At 39.8% G+C, this 18,836-nt stretch overlaps 2 protein-coding genes across 3 annotated transcripts in view; one reads left to right on the top strand and one right to left on the bottom strand.

The window, feature by feature from the left end:
* The window catches only part of NAA15 (N-alpha-acetyltransferase 15, NatA auxiliary subunit), an 84,020-nt gene extending 74,931 nt beyond the window's left edge, over positions 1–9,089 (bottom strand). The window contains exon 1 of one of the 2 annotated variants that reach the window (XM_049632165.1): positions 8,730–9,089. In XM_049632165.1, the coding sequence (XP_049488122.1) occupies positions 8,730–8,783 (54 nt within the window). In that variant the 5' untranslated portion in view covers positions 8,784–9,089. The remainder of the gene's footprint in view (positions 1–8,729) is intronic. The other variant, XM_049632164.1, reaches the window with a different exon arrangement.
* A 3,795-nt stretch (positions 9,090–12,884) lies between these two features.
* NDUFC1 (NADH:ubiquinone oxidoreductase subunit C1) lies at positions 12,885–17,867 on the top strand. The gene is made up of 4 exons (XM_049632200.1): positions 12,885–12,995; positions 13,346–13,449; positions 15,213–15,292; positions 17,716–17,867. The coding sequence occupies exons 1-3, from the start codon at positions 12,929–12,931 to the stop codon at positions 15,270–15,272; spliced, it is 231 nt and encodes a 76-aa protein (XP_049488157.1). The 5' UTR covers positions 12,885–12,928; the 3' UTR covers positions 15,273–15,292; positions 17,716–17,867.
* Positions 17,868–18,836: the final 969 nt, after the last annotated feature.

Here is an 18,836-nt window from a genome sequence, read left to right as displayed (position 1 = left end):
ATTAAAAAAAATTCAATAATGCTAGTTTACTTCATTTCCCCTCTTGAAGATTCTGACTCTGTTCCAAAGCACTGATAATCAAAGACAATCTTGTAATCTCCAATGAGATCTCTCTGAAAAATAGAGTACCATATAAGTGGAAGCCATTAGAATAAGGAAAAAAATTTTTTTTAAACTGGAACAACCAACCTTAAAAGCTTTTTCCTAGGTCTATACTTTCAAAGCAAACTTTCATTTCTCCTTCTATATACAAGATCTAGATAAAACAACTCTTACAGATGACACACAAGAATGTCTAAATAATCTCCTACATGATGAAATCAAATGGAATCTTCTTCTTCTTCTTCTTCTTCTTTTTTTTTTTTTAAGTTTATTTTGAGAGAGCAGGGAGGGACAGAGAGAGGGGGAGAGAGAGAATACCAAGCAGGCTTCCACCAACAGCCTGCAGTCCTGCAGGGAGTCCTGCAGGGCCCCACAAACCGAACCGTGATATTATGACTGGAGCCAAAGAGTTGGATGCTCTACCTACCAAGCCACCCAGGCGCCCCTCAAATGGAATCTTTAAGATTATAAATATCACTGGCTAGGGGCCCCTGGCTGGCTCAGTGGGTAGAGCATGTGACTCTTGATCTCAGGGTCGTTGAGTTCAAGCTCCAAGTTGGACCTAGAGCTTACTTTAAAAAAATAAAAAAATAAAAAATCACTGGCTTGAAATAAAATTATGATGTTACAATTTCCCCAGTGGGCTTTGGTAGAAATTTCAAATTATCTCAAATGAAAATGTGTTCCTATTATATAAAGCAAGGAAATTTTCAGTGGAATACAGCATAACAGGTAACAAAAACATTAACCTCTCCATCACTTAATTCTACACTACAATTTTTATTTTACTTTAAATAGCCCAAAAAGATTGCTTTTATTAAATTAAAATCTTGAGGAATTATTTTAATTCCAAATTAAGTAGTAAACAGTGTAATTCCTATCTTACCTAAGGGGGGAAAAACATATGCAACAAGTTAAACTAGTTTTTTGAAACCAGTTTTTTGAAAGTTACAACTTCAATAAAAGTTTGTACAGTATGCATTGTAAAACAGCTTAGGAGTTAGGTGTAAAGCTGACATTCCAGGGAAATTCTCAAAAGACTTCAATCACAACATAAAATTCCCTCCTCTCCAAACCCTAGTATTTATATTCAAAACATCACTCTTTTAAACCTCTTCAGTTGCTTTTCTTACCATCAGTGCTGGCAACTGACATTTTTTTCAGAACTATTTTTCACTAAGAATCTTAAATTTTTCTCTCTATAAATAGACAACAAAGTTGTATTTACACGTGAATACTGATGGTTGCCGAGGCTCAATGATTACTTATGTGGCTTGCTCTGCCATACCAGCTTCCCAGCATACCTTTCCAATTCCAAAAATTCAACCTGATCTTTTACATTTTCTGAAAAACACAAAGCAACTCTAAAACTCTAAACTACAAAATTTTTCCTTCTAACATTTTATATCCCTGTTTTATAATATCATATGCACTGGTCCTCACCCCCAAATCTGTGTTGGAATCAGTTGTAGAGTTTTATGAAACTACAGATGACTGAGCCTTACTATCTGATTCAGCAGGCTCCTCACGACAAACATCCTCATTTAATCCAGATGCCATTTTTCCTCCAATGCTAAAACAACCAAAAGAAAAACAATAAAATTTCCTCTTATTATGTTTCTGTGACTGGAGAAAGGGCATGTAAACAAACTAATAGTATGATTCATTCGTAAATGAAACTTCTAAGGTCTTACCGGGTAATACAGGTTCTGCCTGATATCCTACCATTACCTCATGTAACAATGTATTCTACAATGCCAAGGCCCAGTAACTCCCTTTCTCAAAAATCTTTATGTAAGAACACAATCCAAAGAGGTTTCTCTCGTCACTGTTTTAACATTCATTTTGTGCAACAAATACTAATTCAATATCTACTTTGATACATTACTCAAACAAATGGGGGTATGGTAATTAACAGAAAAAAGTCCCTATCAACACAGAACCTACATTTTAATTACAGAAGACATATGACAGGGGTACCTGGGTGGCTCAGCTGGTTAAGTGTCTAACTCTTGATTTCGGCTCAGATCATGATCTCAGTTTGTGAGTTCAAGCCCTGCGTCGGGCTCTGCACTGACAGGGTGAAGCCTACTTGGGGTTATCTCTCTCTACCCCTCCCCACTCTCTCAAAATACATAAATAAACATTAAAAAAAAAAAAAGACATGATAAAACAAATTACTTGCACATATGCCATAGGTGAGAAAGTGATATAGACAGAAGTAAGGAAGAAAATAAGATTGAGTTGAGAAGGACTTCTGGGTAAGGAAGGCCTCTATACAACATTTAGAGAACATGGGAACAGAATTCTAAGAGAAGAATTGTGCCATGCAGGTATACAGGAAAGAAAATTCTGAACAAACAGTCCTTTGCATATGATCCCTTATATAACCTAGCTTTTTATGTCCAAAAACACTTTTATGAACAAAGAAGATATATTTGAATCAATGCTCTGTGAGAACTACATTGTCAGAAGCACAAGTATTAAAGGAAATAATGCACACTAAACAAAGAGATCCCTACAGCTAAAACAGGTTGGCCAGTAGTTCTCCAGTCCTCCAACCACACAGGGCACCATGTCTACCTCTGTGGAAACTGTCTTTTAACCAGTACTTCAAAGTAATAGTTGGCATAGCAATTCTACTATCATCAAATAACTAAGTTATTGTAATCCCCAGTAATGACCCAGGTCGGCAAGCCTTCAAAATACCTACAGAATCGAACATTCAATTCAGTTCCCTATTAAGCTTTTGTATGTTTTTCTGAACATGTAGAGTTGTCTACTAGCATTAAAAACTAAACTGGGGTCAATGCTTTTTTTTTTTCTTTAAGTTTATTTCTTTATTTTGAAGGGGGAGGGGGCATGTGCAGGGGAGGGGCAGAGAGAGGGGGAGAGAATCCAAGCAGGCTCCACACTGTCAGCAAAGAAGAGCCCAACTCAGGGCTCGACTTCAGGAACCTGAGCCACCAGAGGCGCCACAATCTTTTTTTGTTTCAAACCAGAGTACTCTATTCTCCAAGTACTACAAGTACTTTAACCCACTCTCTTACCCTCCCCCCAAAAAAAAATCGCTTTGAGACATTTCAGGTTTCTCACGCAATAAACCATTTAAAAAAATATATGCTTTGTCAACTTAAATAAAAACATACCTTTATCTGTTTATTCATACTACATTCTATTCCATAAAGGATTTAGGGCAGAAATATAAAGGAAAACAAAGCACTGAGTTTGCTACATTATCAAAGGTTTTTTCCTAAGATTTTTAGACTTTTTAAAAAGTATTTTGTGTATTTTATAAGAGCATAGTATATTTACATTATAGCAAAATTGCATTTCCTTTTCTAGTACACTTTCAAGGGGAAATTTATTCCAGCTTAAACATCTGATTACCTACTGTGTACAAAAGAAAAAGGACTTCTTAGCAGGTAAAACTTTATTTCCATTTCTTTGTTTTTTGTTTGTTACATTCTGACACATGCAGTACAGGCAAAAGCATATTAAAACCAATTTCAAGGTGACTGTCCACATTCGGTTGCAAAACTAGAACTGTCACGTAGAAATTTAAGTCAACTGACCTTCCATGTACATATGGAAATTTACTTAACAACTCCTAATCTTAATTTCATCTGCAACTAAATCCAACCTAAGTGTCATTAAGTTATGTAAAAAGAGCACTTTTTTAAAGGCAATAAATCATATGAAATAATTTACCTACGATGTGTGGGTATCTACAATATATCTAGCGACTTACGACAATTATTACAAAACCTTTATTAACAAACTCTCTTTCCCTACACAACCCCACCCCCCAACAAATGGATAAACAATAGGCAGGTAGGTATGGGTATAAAAGCCCTAAAATAACAAACAGATTCTTGAATCTAACACTTAACTGTTAATCTTAATCTCAGCCCGCTTCCTTAATAAAAACCGACCCACCTTGAGAAGTTTTGAGAATGAAGAAGGACCCACAGAGTGCACTATCCAAAATGGTAACCATATACCACCACATATGGCTATTTGAACTTAAACTTAAGTTAACTACATTTAAAATTTCAGTTCCTCAATCGCACTAGCCATATTTCAAATGTACAATAGCCACATGTGGCTAATAGCTATCATATTGGACACAGCAGATACAGAACATTTCCATCATCACAGAAAGTTCTATTGTGCAGTACAAATGGTAAGTTTTCAGTAAATCACAAATAATATCACCATGCTATACTGACTTCTCTTACCACTTTTCTAGGGAAGAAAAATTCTTTCTCTAGACTTTTACCTAACAACATAAATCATTCAGGCAAAATCCAAAAATAGATTAAGGATGTACAATATTTTAAGTACTCCAAACTTAGGTTTTTTGCCCTTACAGCTCACATTAACATCTGAAGAGAGGAAAGCAGCAGCAACAGTCACCAACCTGGCCAACACTTGATTGCAAGGTATTAGGGTGTATTCAATTTGTCCAAACAGGCTAAAATCCAAAAAGGTGTAGGGGCACCCAGATGGCTCAGTCAGTTGAGCCTCGGACTTCAGCTCAGATGGTAATCTCATGGTTTGTGAGTTGGAGCCCTACATCAGGCTCACTCCTGTCAGGCTGTCAGCACAGAGCCCACTTCAGATCCTGCTCCCTCTCTCTGCCCCTCCCCCACTTGCACTAACCTAAAAATAAATATTTAAAATAATAAAATAAAAATAAAAATGTGTGAATTTCATCCTACCCTGGCAACCTCATTTTTCCTACCCTTAACCTAGATCCTACAAGAGTGGTGTAAAGATCTGGTAACACCCCCAAGCTATTTAGATAAACAGCATCAAGAGGGGGCAAAGTCACAATTTTCTAACGACTTTCAAGTTTTCCAGATTGTTAATACAGTGTATAATTACAACAACAAAAAATTCACACACAAAAATACAAACACAAAAACACCAGTTTTTTCTGGTAAACACAAAAAACTCTTCTTTAAACTAACCTCTTACAGGGGCACCAGGGTGGCTCAGTCGGCTGAGCATCTGACTCTTGGTTTCAGCTCAGGTCATGATCTCACGGTTCATGAGATCAAGCTCTGAGTCTGAGTCAGGCTCCACGGTGAGCACCAAGCCTGCTTGGGATTCTCTTTCTTGCTTACTCTTCCCCCCCCCCCCTTCCTGTGTGTACTCTCTAAATAAATAAATAAATTTCAAAAAAAATAAACTAAACTCCAACATAATATAGATCCCATTAAATTCACTCCCTAACCTTTCTCCAAATTATAGACAAGACACATTTGCAGACATTGACCAACTTATGACAATTCTTTAGCAGAAAACAGTTAAGTAATATATGAAAAAAAGGGGCCAAATATGCAACAAAACTGAATTTTAGAGATCAACTAAACTAGAACAAGCCAGGCAAATCTATTACAGAAACTTTTTGCAAACTGATGTGTATAAGAAGTTTCCTTTGAAAAACTGAGGCAAAAACATACTTCATTATTTTGAAATTGAGGTTTCAAATATTTAAAAACTAACTTCATTTTCTACACAAATTTACTATAAGCAAGTATGGTACAACTAACAAAGTAGCAGCTCAAAAACTGAATACTGTTGGAATGATTTAACAATTACCAACCTAGCAACACTTATTGCACTCATTAGAGTATGCCCAACTTTTCAGATGGGGGTGGGGGGGGGGAGAGGGGAGCTTAAAATCAAAAGAGCTAATACACCATAAAAACCGAGGAAGCAAAAGCAGTTTTGAAAGAGCGAATACTAACTATACTTTTGTTTAGTAATGTTTTCTTCATTCCTAATGTAATAGAATAAGGACATTATATACCCTTTTCTTTAGTAATTTTCACATTTCTTCTGCATATACCTTATCACAATAAATCCTTTAGCACTTTGATTTTAGCAATGAACTTAAAGGTTTTGCCCAACTATCCCAACCAGAAAAAAAACTGTAAAATGCTTATTCAAAAATTGCTATTCTATGAATGGTTAAACTGTGGTACATCTATATCACAGAATTCTACTCAACAAAAAGGAACAGACTAGTATGGATACATCCAACAACTTGGATGAACCTCAAGGGAATTATGTTGCATTAGAAAAAAGGCTAATCCTAAAAAGTTATATATTGTATGATTCTTTTCAGTAAGTGTTCTTCAAATGACTAAACTATAGAAATAGAGAATAGAATAGTAGTGGTTGCCAGAGTCTGGGGGTAGAGGGGATGGGAAGGAGGTGGAGGATGTGGTTCTAAAAGGGCAACAAGGATCCTTGTGCAGATGAACTGTTGTTCTGCATATTGACTGTAGTGGTGGTTATGTAATTACACTGTGATAACACCGCACATAACTAAATACAACACACAAATTAGTACTAGTAAACTGGAGAAATCTGAATAAGACTGGTAGAGTGCATCAATGTTACCATATTGAACTACAATTTTGTAAGACATTAGCACTGGGGAAACTAGGGAAAGGGTACAAGGGATCTTTGTGTTATTCCTTCGACTACATGTGAATCTAGTTATATCAAAATTAAAAGTTTGCTTTTTTAAAAACTGCTACCCTAACAGCTAGGATAATTTGAATATGAACTGTATATTCCACAGTATTAGGGAATGGTTGTTAACAGTATTATGGTTATTCAGGGCAATGTCCTTACTCTCAAAAAAATCTTGCTGGAGCATTTAGGATGAAATATGTCTGCAACTTACTTTGGGAAGAGAGAAAAAGCACATCTGGCAAAATGTTACACATTAAGTAAAGAGTTTATGACTGTTCCTTGTATTCTCTAAACTTTTCTTCTTGAGTTTTTTTTTTTTTTTCCAAAACAGGTTTGAGGAGAAAGATTTGAGACAAATTTTTATCCTAAAACTGTTACAGTTGAACCTACACACCAGTTAGTCTTTTAAAAAATGTAAAAGTAAATAAATTGTTTTGTTAAAACTATGTTATAATCCCATCTACCCTCATTATTCGTAAAACAAAACAAAAAAAATGGCAATAAGGATTTCGAGGCAAAAGTTATGTGGTATTGGATATGACTTTCTGATAAATGTTTCAACAAAAATTGACTAACTCCATAAGGTATACGCATATTTTTGTAAAATCAAAGTTAGTTCGGGGCGCCTGGGTGGCTCAGTCAGTTAAACATCCAACTTCAGCTCAGGTCATGATCTCACAGTTTGTGACTTCAAGCCCCATATCGGGCTCTGTGGTGACAGCTCAGATCCTGGAGCCTGCTTTGGATTCTATGTCTCCCTCTCTCTCTGCCCTGCCCCTCCCCCGCTCGGGTGTGTGTGTGTGTGTGTGTGTGTGTGTGTGTGTGTGTGTGTGTAAAGAAAATCATTTAAAAAAATAAAATTAAAAATCAAAGTTAATTCAACATGGATTACTCCTATTTCTAGAAAACTAGATCCCCAGAGTTCTGTTTTTCAAACAAGTGATGTAAACTGAAATTGCAAGAAAAAAAAAGCTAACACTTTCATGCACACTGTTTTAAATTTTGCAAACAGTTAATCCTTTCACAAACAAAAGTCTGCATGAAGGGGCAACCCACACACTACATGCCAAACAAAAAATGTGCCACAATGTATTAATTATAGTGCCAAGGCTACAAGATATATTTTACAATGTAAACAGTCCTTCCAAACATAACTGCATTTTAAAGGTATCAAAAAAAGAAACTGCACACATTTGAAATATAGGGAATAAGTGAATTCGAACTACCGTCAAAAAGATCCATCTCAAAAGCTCTTATGTTGTCTTTGCTAAAATTTTGCATCAGTGTTAATACACTTCAGTCCCTAAAAAAAGCCGCATCTAGAACATCTGAACTAAAAAGTGCATAAACTTTTCACTTCCAGCTAGACCGCCCCCTCGCAATGGGCCCCACCTCCCGAGTAGGGTACGGGGTGGGGCTGTTTCCCGCTCGGAAACTAAGAAATAAATGCCCCTTCCCAGCTCCATCCAGAAAGGAGGGAAAAAGGGAGGCCGAGAATCTGCAAACTCAAGTATGAAACTGACTACAAGAAGGGAGTCGTTTAGAAAGCTTCCTTTCCTTTGCTGAACCCCTTCCTTCCCACCTTCCAGGTCATTCAGTGACCCCGGGCCGGGCGGGGACAGGTGAATATCAGGAGAGGAAGAGGGAGGGACGGACGATGGAGAGAGAGCCGCGCTTGGGCAATGAATGAGCTGTGCCGCATCCGCACCACCTGTTCCTTCCAAGGGAGCCACCCTGATCTGCCGGCAGCGTTCCCGCACCACCACCCCCCCCCCCTGCCCCGGCCGCGACTCCTGCCTGTGTTGCCCGCTTCCCTGCTAAAGACCGGGCCTGTCCTCCCTTCACTTGGGGCGGGTGAAAACCTGCAGTCTAGAAGCTAGGAGAACAGGGCCTAGTCCGGAACCACAGCCTCCGAAGCGTGGAAACAGGAGGAGGAAGCCCGTGGCCGGGGGCGCGCGGGGTGAAGTGGGAACCACAGGGAAGGGACGAGGGGGTGCATTCGGCTTGACTACGAGTACGAAGGCGGGGTTCCTGGCGGAGGTGGCTCGGTGCCCGCCGGGCCGAGGTTAGGGGTGACAGGCCCGTGTACCGGCTAAATCCTCCCCACTGCTTGCCCGGAGTCCCACACTTACCAAAATCCGCTTGAAGAGCGCGTTCTCCTTGGGCGGGAGGCTCACGGCCGGCATCGTTCCGGCTCCTCCCGCTGCTCCCGCCACCGCCCGGCTCGGTCAGTCTGTTTGTCCGACCGCCGCCGCCGCCGTCCCTTGGCTGCTTCAGCCTTAACTGCCCTGATCCACCGCCGCCACCAGGCCTCGAATGTCACCGCGTCGCCCAACCCGACACCCCCTTCCCCTCGTTGTCTTTTTTTCCTTTCTCACTTAATGCTACCGCCGCCTCCCCCCCCCCCCCACGGGTCTCCGTCGGCGGTTCACGTGGTAACTGAACAGACCGACAGAGGTAGCCAAAATGGCGGACGCGGAGGGCTTTCCCACCCGGGTCACATCTCCTAGCACGCAGGCGCGATGACCTCCTTTCCCCACCTCCTCTGTCCTAGAGATTGCTGGGAAACCTGGAGGCCGGTCGGTGGGCGGAGGCCGCGAGGGTCGCGGCAGGTCCCGCCCATCCCTTCCCTCAGAATGTCTTGGAGGCGCAGAGGGCTGGTTGGCTACGTTTTACGGCCGCCTCCAACTCAGAAATAGCCTTTCTGTTCTCTCTTGCTAGAGTAGTCTTTCATTCACTGGGTAGATTTTCTCAGCCTGAATGATCACATCATGAAGTGCTAAAATGCAGGCGTTCAAGAAGTTCTGCGTTTGATCGTGAAGTGCCTAATTAAGAAGCAGAGGCGGAAAGGAAAGAAGGCTTCACCCCAGGGGGACTTAGAAACAGATATGGAAAGGAGAGGCTTAATGGTGTGTGAAAACCGTGAGAGAGCTTTACCAATTAAATGGGCATGGCTGGAGTATCGGTGATTTAGTTTATTACTTAAGGTGAGCCTGGAAAGATAGCTATATCCGAAGCGCCATATTTGTACTGCCAAAGAAGCATCTGAAAGTTAAAGTGTTTTATTTAGTTGGTGATTCCATACAGTAAAGAGTTAATGACTGGGTCTCCTTGGGGTAGGGAGAGTTCAGGGACATTGACTCCACTGGAGCTGGCTTAAAGCTAGTGCTTAATACTGTGTTCAATTCCCCATCACCAGAAATCTTCAAATCTTGAAAACCGGAATATCAGGCAAGGATACTAGAGAACTGCTGCACTAGGCAAGATCGGACTAGATACCGAATGTGGCCTGTTCCGCTTAAGTGTATATAAGGGAGGAGGAGGAGGAGGATGGTTAGTTCGTTCATCTTACCTCCAGTATTTGCATATCGCTATTGCCAAAGTGCCTCTTCCCAAAAAATTTGCCATAAGTAAATAAATAAATAAATAGCCTCCCGGTTTTAATACTACGAAAGGGATATGTAGAGTGAAAATTCTCCCACTTCATATACTTAAGATGTTCTCTATTGACACTTGTATGTCTTAATCATTAAGTGTTTGAAATTTATAGAAATACAACATTTAAAAAGTCTATATATTTGTCACTCAGATTTAACAAATGTTAACATTTTGTCATTGCTTCTGATTGTTTTTTAAATAAAAATTCACAGGTACGTCAGGAACCACATCCCTCTCCAGATCCTAAATTTGTTGTATAATATTCTCATGCATGGGGGCGCCTAGGTGGCTCAGTTGGTTAAGCATCCAACTCTTGGTTTTGGTTCAGGTCATGATCTCACAGTTCCTGAGTTGGAGCCCCAATCAGGCTCGGTGCTGACAGTGCAGAGCCTGCTTGGGATTCTCTCTGCCCCTCCCCCGCCAAAAGTAAACAAAAAAATATTCTCATGCATCATAAATCAATAAACATATATGTAGTGATCTTCTATTTTATATTGTTTTCAACTCTTGCTCTTCTTTAACCCTCCTTGGGAATAAGAAGTGTGAGTCGAGTAAGATGTTGTCCAGAGGAAAAATCTGGGACTAGAGCATTGTTTTTCTAGCTGCTAACTCAAATCCTGTCACCTTTTTCCTGGGTCATAAATAAGGTTTTAGCATTCAAGTTCCGGAAATTCTTACATGGATTTCATGTAGCAAATGAAATATTGCTACATGCTATTGGTAGCATATTTCTACCAAAATATCATAGCTACTAGCTCCTGGCTGGAATTGCTTCATCAGGATTTTTCTCAAGATGGAGTTTCACCTACCGCTGCCTACTCCAAGTGTAGGGTTCCATCAGCTCTAACATGCTGAGAGGAATGTGCTTATACTTCATCACTTTCCCAAAATATACACTAGTAAAAGGATACAGGGACTAAAAGAACAAAACGGCCTTTTTCCAACAGCAGTACTGAAATTAGTAATTTGCTTACTGGGTTCTGTATGCTCTGACTAAACATAACTTCTGTTTCAACTTGTTGGATACTAGCAAAACCTGTGTCCGGACAAGCTTCCAAGGGATGATGTAGAAAGAATACCACTGTCAGGTTGCTGAGTGGACAAGAAGTTGAGAACCAACAACTGACTCAGCATATTAGTTGGGTGGTTTGCTTACTTGAGCATGAGTCCAGGAGGCTCAAACTAGGTTACAAACTATAATGTGACTCACAGATTAGCAATCTAGTTAGCCATCAGTTACATGTAAAAAAGAACCTAAAAGCATAGTACAATTATTTTACTCTTTGGTCAATAATTTTTGGTTAAATTTTCCCCCCAATAACATTGTTAAAGAAAATATACAGAGATGGGGCACCTGGCTGGGTCAGTCAATAACCAGCATGTAGTTAGTAAATAAGAGCATGTGGCTCTTGATCTCAGGGTGGTGATTTCAAGCCCCACGTCGGGCATAGAGCTTACTTTAAAAAAGGGAGGAAAGAAAGAAAAGATTTGCTGACATTCATTGTGCTTTTATTTTTTTTTTATTTTATTTTATTTTTATTTATTTTTGGGACAGAGAGAGACAGAGCATGAACGGGGGAGGGTCAGAGAGAGAGGGAGACACAGAATCGTAAACAGGCTCCAGGTTCCGAGCCATCAGCCCAGAGCCTGACGCGGGGCTCGAACTCACGGACCGCGAGATCAGCCCAGAGCCTGACGCGGGGCTCGAACTCACGGACCGCGAGATCGTGACCTGGCTGAAGTCGGACGCTTAACCGACTGCGCCACCCAGGCGCCCCTCATTGTGCTTTTAGATGGCCTTAAGTTTAAAGGATTAAAGTGTTAAAATTTATTATTTCTTTTACCTACATACATATTTTTCACAGTCTTTTAGACATCAGATTGAATTGACAATTGAATGCACAAAATCTGGCTCAATCGTGAAAGATATTTGTTGTCAATACAATGTCTTTGGTAGCCAAAAACAAGTTGTTTACAACTACCAAACACTTTCTAAGCTTCTCAAGGACCCTATAGGTTTTATGTTATAGCTGTAAAACTCAGGCATGCAGATATTAATTTGCCTAAAAATCAACAGCTACAATATGGTCTACAGGAATGGCAATTTGAACTTGACACTATGAACACTGTTCTACAGCTCATGGCCCCAGGAGACTATCCAAGTCTGTTAAGGTGGGCTAAGGAGGCTCACTAGATCTGGGGCCTGAACACCTTAGTCTGAATCCCAACCTCCTCTGGCGGTGGGATCCTGAGCCTGAGCCAATCAGGGGACTTCCAAAATAGGAAGGTTCTCCCCACAGCGTTGTGAGGCTTTACTACAACAGTGTGTGTGAACAGACTTTTAGGAACTGTTGAGAGGTCTTTTCAAATATATTTCACCTTGGATGAGTAGCTTGCCTTCCTCGAGCTTCATCTGTAAACTGAGGATAATAAGGCGTATCAAGCGGTCATTGTGAAGATGAAACGAGACAATGCATGTAAACCATATGATGCATAGTGCAGTGTCTGGAACACAGAATTCAATCAAAGTGCTAATTATTACTCAACAAGACACTTCATTTTCAGTTTTCTGGCTCATGTAGCAAGATTTTAGTAAATCTCTTGAGTATCCCTGGCACAGGGGCCTGAAATAAACTCTCAAAGGACAGAGAAGTGGATAAACTTCCCTTTGCCCCCTTTTAATCATTTCCTCTCTAACCTCATTTTACAGACAGAAGGCTGAGACCAGGAGTGCTAGAGTACTTGGCTACCACCGCGGTTCTCCAGAGTTAACACCTCGACGCAGCCTTGCGGCGCGGCGAGTCCCGCACTTTGTTCCGCCAGGGGGCGCTCGGCCAGGCGCCGACTCCGGGGGAGACGGGACGGGGGGGAAGGCGGAGCCCGGCCCGGCAAGATGGCGCCGCCCGCGTTGTTGCGCCCGTTTTCCAAGCTGCTGGCTCCGGCCAGGATCCCAAGTGGCTGTGAGTGTCCATCCTCGCTCAGGCCGACCTGACCCCCCCCCCCTCCCGCCCCCGTTTGCCATTCCCAGAGTGAACCCAGCCCGCAGGAGCAGGGGGCGGCTGCGGTCTGGACTCGTCCCGCAGTGACCTTCGCCGGCCTGCGTCCTGGATCTCAGCCCTGACTGAGGCTCCCCATCACTCGCCGCCCACCCTCCTCTTAATGCCACCCGACAACTCTGAACCTATTTCCTGGGCTGTTTAAGCGGGGGAAGGTAGCAGTGAAGGGAGAATTAAAAGCAATAAAACGTAAATGTTAGGGTTTTTACTACAAGGCAATACGTTATAGATTTACAGACTCTGACCCCTTTCAGCTTCAGCGCGATCAAAATTCTACGTGCGGGAGCCGGCACATGACGGACCTGACTGGCTGAAAGTTGGACTGACCTTGGGCACCTCCGTCTTCTTGTGGATCTATGTGAGTTTTTACTCCCTTAATGTCACGAGACCCCAACACAGTGGGGAGGAGAAATGTCACTGTGAGATTGTTGCCGAGCAAATCTCCCATCCAGTAGGATGTTTATATAATTGCTAATTACATATTTCTTCATGAGGGAAGTCCCAAAGACTTAAAAGAAATATTAAAGATTTTCAGCGGTATTGAGAAAATATGATGAAGCTGAAACTTCTGTCATTCATCCTTAAGTAGCATGATTTTGTGATGAATGGTAGTTTTACGAAATATTAATTGCGCTTTATTTCCTAACGAGGATGGAGGCTGGTTGGGTTTTATGAAGGCACTTTTTTTCAGATGCCATAGGGACAAATCAATGAATAAGCTATACAAATTAAATCCCACTAGACTTCCCAAACATAAGATTTTAATCGATATTTGCATAAGTACATTGTTGGAAATTGTATTTAGTGTGTTGCAGCTCCCCCCCCCCTTTTTTTGTTTTTACACTATGCCTTTACATGTAAAAACTCATTTAATCTTTACAGCAACACTATGTGGTAGGTAGTTTGCTGAACCCTGGTTCTCCCTGACTTAAGAGTCACACTATAGACCAAGGTGAGATACTGCCTCTCTGTAATTTTTTTAAAGTTGACTCAAAGTATCTGTGCTACATCAGTATTTAAAATGTTTTATTTTGTAGCTAATGAGTTTCTGGCTTCTTCCACTGCTTTCCACCTCCAACTCTTAGGTCTCTTAATTTGGGTTTTCTCATTAAAATGGCTTATTAAGGGTCGCCTGGGTGTCTCACTCAGTTAAGCATCCGACTCTTGATATCAGCTTAGGTCTTGATCTCAGAGTCGTGCGTTCAAGCCCTGCATTGGGCTCTGGAGCCAACTTAAAAAAAAACAAAAAACAAAAACAAAAACAAAACAAAACAAAACAAACAAAAAAATATATATATATATAGAATAGTTTGTTGACATGGGAAGGAGTAAGAGATGTTGAAAGTCATTTACAACTTAACAACGACAGTAACTAATCCTTTTTGCAATAATATTTGTTACAATGAAATTTTAAAGTTTTCCCCAAAAAGCTCGATTGCTGCTGAGAACTCTGATTGAAATTGGATCTTTGACTGCAACAAATGTCACCCTGTATCAACCATTGTTTTGATATTATGTTGCATTCTGTTAGACAGTGGTTTTAAGAAAGTGTCTATCTCCTGTGACATCTAATTAATACACATATAGTTGAGGGATGGAGTTGATCATTCACTGAAGTATCAAACTTCTACGGTTAGAAGTATAACACACCCACCAACCAACCTGGACCTCATTTAAGAACTCAGTTCTGGTTGGTTGTGTTGGTTTAGCTCCTCTATGGTAAGTTATTTATTATATTAATTACCCCCTGAATGAAATAACTTATTTGGCAGAAGTTGAATTTAAGCTTGTAAGGGCTGCTGTCTTCAAATTTAGCATGCCAGATTGAAGTCAACAAGTATATGCCATTCATAGTTTTTGGGCTTTTGTATCTCTTAGTCTTTCATTTTTAACTAGAATAGTTGTAATTCTTTTTTGCTTTTCCAACCTGTGTAGAAAAACAAATCCAGGCCCCAGTGCCCCATGCCTTCCCCAAACCCTAGAATAGTTGTAAATTCTTTTAACCTATTCTTATTTCTCTTGTATACCTCTTATATACCAAATATAAGTATCATTAATTAGCCTCTTCTTTTAAGTTGCCAGGAAGATTACATTTCTAATTTTAATTGTTACCTACTCTAGCTCATCAAACAACATAATGAAGATGTTTTAGAGTATAAAAGAAGAAATGGGTTGGAATAAACTATTGAAATACTAATACAGTAAGTATGCAATTTTATAGGATTAATAAATTATGCAAGTTAATTTGGCCTCTTTTTAAATAATGTATTTTGGTTTTTTTTTAATTGGGTTGATACTTTTTTTAAGTATTTAAGATTTTTTTTAATGTTTGTTTTGAGAGAGAGAGTGTGCACACGCACGAGAGAGCACACAGGGGAGGGGCAGAGAGCAAGGGAGAGAGAGAATCCCAAGTAGGTTCTGTGCTGTCAACACAGAACCCGATGCAGAGCTGTCTCACAAACTGTGAGATCATGACCTGAGCCAAAATCAAGAGTCAGGTACTTGACCAACTGAGCCACCCAGGTGCCCCTATTCTTTTTTGTTTATTTTATTTTAGTAATCTCTACATCCAAGGTGAGGCTCGAACTCACAACCCCAAGATCAAGGGTCAGATCCTCCTCTAACTGAGCCAGCCAGGCGTCCCTGTTGGGTTTACATTTTTTAGCACCTATATTCCTGTCTGTGACACATTTTTGAATTTTAATACCTTACCTCAAGTGTCTCTCAGCATAATCATTTTTAATCACTATGCTTTGACTATGTTCAAAGAACATTGTGGTGGAGAATGAAACCAAAATCATATTTTTTATTACATCATAGTCCTGAAGACACAAGTTACCACTATTCTTGTATATGTTTCTTTTTTTTTTTTAATTTTTATCTATTTTGAGAGAGAACAGGCATGCAAGTAGGGGAGGGACAGAGAGAGGGGGGAGAGAGAGAATCCCAAGGAGGCAGTGCAGAGCCTGATGCGGGGCTTGATCTCATGAACCGTGAGATCATGACGTGAGCCCTAATCAAGAATCTGACACTTAACTAACTGAGCCACCCAGGTGCCCCTTGTGTACATCTTATCTATTTGTCATATACAACACTTGAGTGTAAATTCCATGAGAACGGAGACCTTGTCTATTTTATTAATCATGATGTACTCAGCGAATTGCCCAGTGCCTGGGCCTACTGGGAATTTAATATTTGTAGAATGGATGAATATATATGGGCAGTAGACTGGTGAATCTTTTACCATATGACCATTTCATTATGATTGTCATTACAACTAACACCCAATTGGACAGTTCCTGATAAAATCTGTCTATGAGCAAGATACTATACTCTGCATGCTCTGTGATTTAAAAAAAAAAAGGGGGTGAGTTTATTTTATATGTCAATATATATATGTATATACATAGTATATTTCTGAAAATCCTTTTAAAGAAATTCTGTATTAATCCTTTTATAAAATGAAAACTCACAAATCTCAACTTTCATGGATTAGGTTGATCAAAGTAAGTAACATATTCGCTTGATAATAAAATAGTAAATACTAGCATACACTTTTTAAAAATATTTAACAACTCTCAAACTCAGCTCTTTAGGGTTTGATAATCCAAATTTTTCACTTTTTTTCCTATTGGTATCACCTTGCTATCACTACTTTAGTCAGCCAATCAAGAGATAAGAATAAAATAGATACTTTTTTTCTTTTTTTTTTCTTTTTTTTTTTTAATACTTATTTAGTTTTTGAGACAGAGAGAGACAGAGCATGAACGGGGGAGGGTCAGAGAAAGAGGGAGACACAGAATCTGAAGCAGGCTCCAGGCTCTTGAGTGGTCAGCACAGAGCCCGACGCGGGGCTCGAACTCACAGACCATGAGATCATGACCTGAGCCGAAGTCGGACGCTCAACCGACTGAGCCACCCAGGCGCCCCAGAATAAAATAGATATTTAAATCAAGATGCTTTTGCTACTTTCTTATAGGTCACATAAAATATTTTTTGCTAGGGGCGCCTGGGTGGCTCAGTCGGTTAAGCGTCTGACTTTGGCTCAGGTTATGATATCATGGTTCATGAGTTTGAGCCCCTCATTGGGCTCTGTGTTGACAGCTCGGAGCCTGGAGCCTGCTTCGGATTCTGTGTCTCCCTCTCTCTCTGGCCCTTCCCCTCTCGAGCTCTGTCTCTCTCTCTCAAAAATAAATAAACATTAAAAATATATTATATTGGGGCGCCTGGGTGGCTCAGTCGGTTAAGCGTCCGACTTCAGCTCAGGTCATGATCTCGCGGTCCGTGAGTTCGAGCCCCGCGTCGGGCTCTGTGCTGACTGCTCAGAGCCTGGAGCCTGTTTCAGATTCTGTGTCTCCCTCTCTCTCTGACCCTCCCCCGTTCATGCTCTGTCTCTCTCTGTCTCAAAAATAAATAAACGCTAAAAAAAATAAAAATAAATATATATGTATATATATATTTTTTTTTTGCTAAAACTTAAGTAAAATGAAGGGTTGATATTCTTTGTGGATTTGTTTTCTAGACTTTCCAAGATGCTCTAAGGTGAATTATTCAGAATGGTCTAATTTTAATATTATTTCTACTGGTTAATGCTATAGTTTTCATTTTTTTCTCTTCATTATAGGTATGCTTCATATAGTGATTTTACCAGTTCCTTTGGATTCACCAATCTGTTGAGTTGTAAACGTGAGAGAAAAAGTTATATGTGAATGTATGTCAAATCAGCATTTGTTTGCATCATTAAATGAAAAAATAAAAAAACTTCTGTGTTCCTCAGATTATATATGTTGTGACAATATGTCGAAAATGTCAGTTCTAGGGTATGTTATTAGAAATATTTTTATGTGGAAAGTACCATCTGATAACAGGGCCAGTGGTAATTAAGAACACATTGGTAAGAAAACTTACTTATTAAGGAGATAGATTAAAAAATTACTGCTGAAGGATTTATTCCTTATATCAACTTTTAAAAAAATAATGTGTATTTATTTTTGAGAAGGAGAGAGAGACAGAGAATCCGAAGTAGGCTCCAGGCTCCGAACTGTCAGCACAGAGCCCATTGTGGGGCTTGAATCCCCGAACCGTGAGATCATGACCTGAACTGAAGTCTGGCACTTAACCGACTGAGCCACCCAGGCACCCTTCCTTGTATCAACTTGTAATTTCAAAAATTCTTGAGTGTCAGATTGATAGAACTACTTTATTACTCAACACAGAAGAGCCGAAATACTGTTTTCTTCTGGAAGAGCCATTCTGGTAGGGTTTGTTCTGACTCTATTTCCTTAAATTTGAATGATTGTCATTTGGGTGACTTCTGTACTCTCCAGTTATGACAATGCAGTTTGTTGTATCTTTTTATAATATGACTTAGCAAACTCCTGACTGTTTAAGCAAAGGAGGAAGGGGAGAGAGATTTATTAGGCACAAAATAAGATACATTTCATTTATCCCTCATCAAAACCCTTTCTTGTGGGAAAAACAAAAACAAAAAACACCTTTTTTTGTGTATCAGTTAATGATTTATCAGTTGAAATTTATATATATGCCACTTCATTAACTTGTGATTTAAACAGTGTGCCATACATTTAAAAATTCATTTTTCATGTCTCTATATTGATGTTAAATGGAGAGACTTACTGTGTTATAATTACTTTTGTGTATGTTTTAGGCTGTTGCCAACATTTATTCTTGGGAATTCATGGCCTAATATCTTTGGAAATCACTTCTGAACATAAATTCAGAGTT

The sequence above is a fragment of the Panthera uncia genome, chromosome B1 (assembly GCF_023721935.1).
Source record: "Panthera uncia isolate 11264 chromosome B1, Puncia_PCG_1.0, whole genome shotgun sequence".
NCBI classification, from domain to species: Eukaryota; Metazoa; Chordata; class Mammalia; order Carnivora; family Felidae; genus Panthera; species Panthera uncia.
Note: the sequence above shows the minus strand (reverse complement) of the source record. Positions and strands in the feature narration are given on the sequence as shown.

Excerpts from the sequence above, each read along its gene's own strand:
- NDUFC1 (XM_049632200.1), top strand. The coding sequence starts at position 12,929 with ATGGCGCCGCCCGCGTTGTTGCGCCCGTTTTCCAAGCTGCTGGCTCCG. Across the intron at positions 12,996-13,345 it reads GGCCAGGATCCCAAGTGGCT|CTTCAGCGCGATCAAAATTC; the intron begins GTGAGTGTCCAT and ends GACCCCTTTCAG. Across the intron at positions 13,450-15,212 it reads CCGTCTTCTTGTGGATCTAT|CTCATCAAACAACATAATGA; the intron begins GTGAGTTTTTAC and ends TACCTACTCTAG.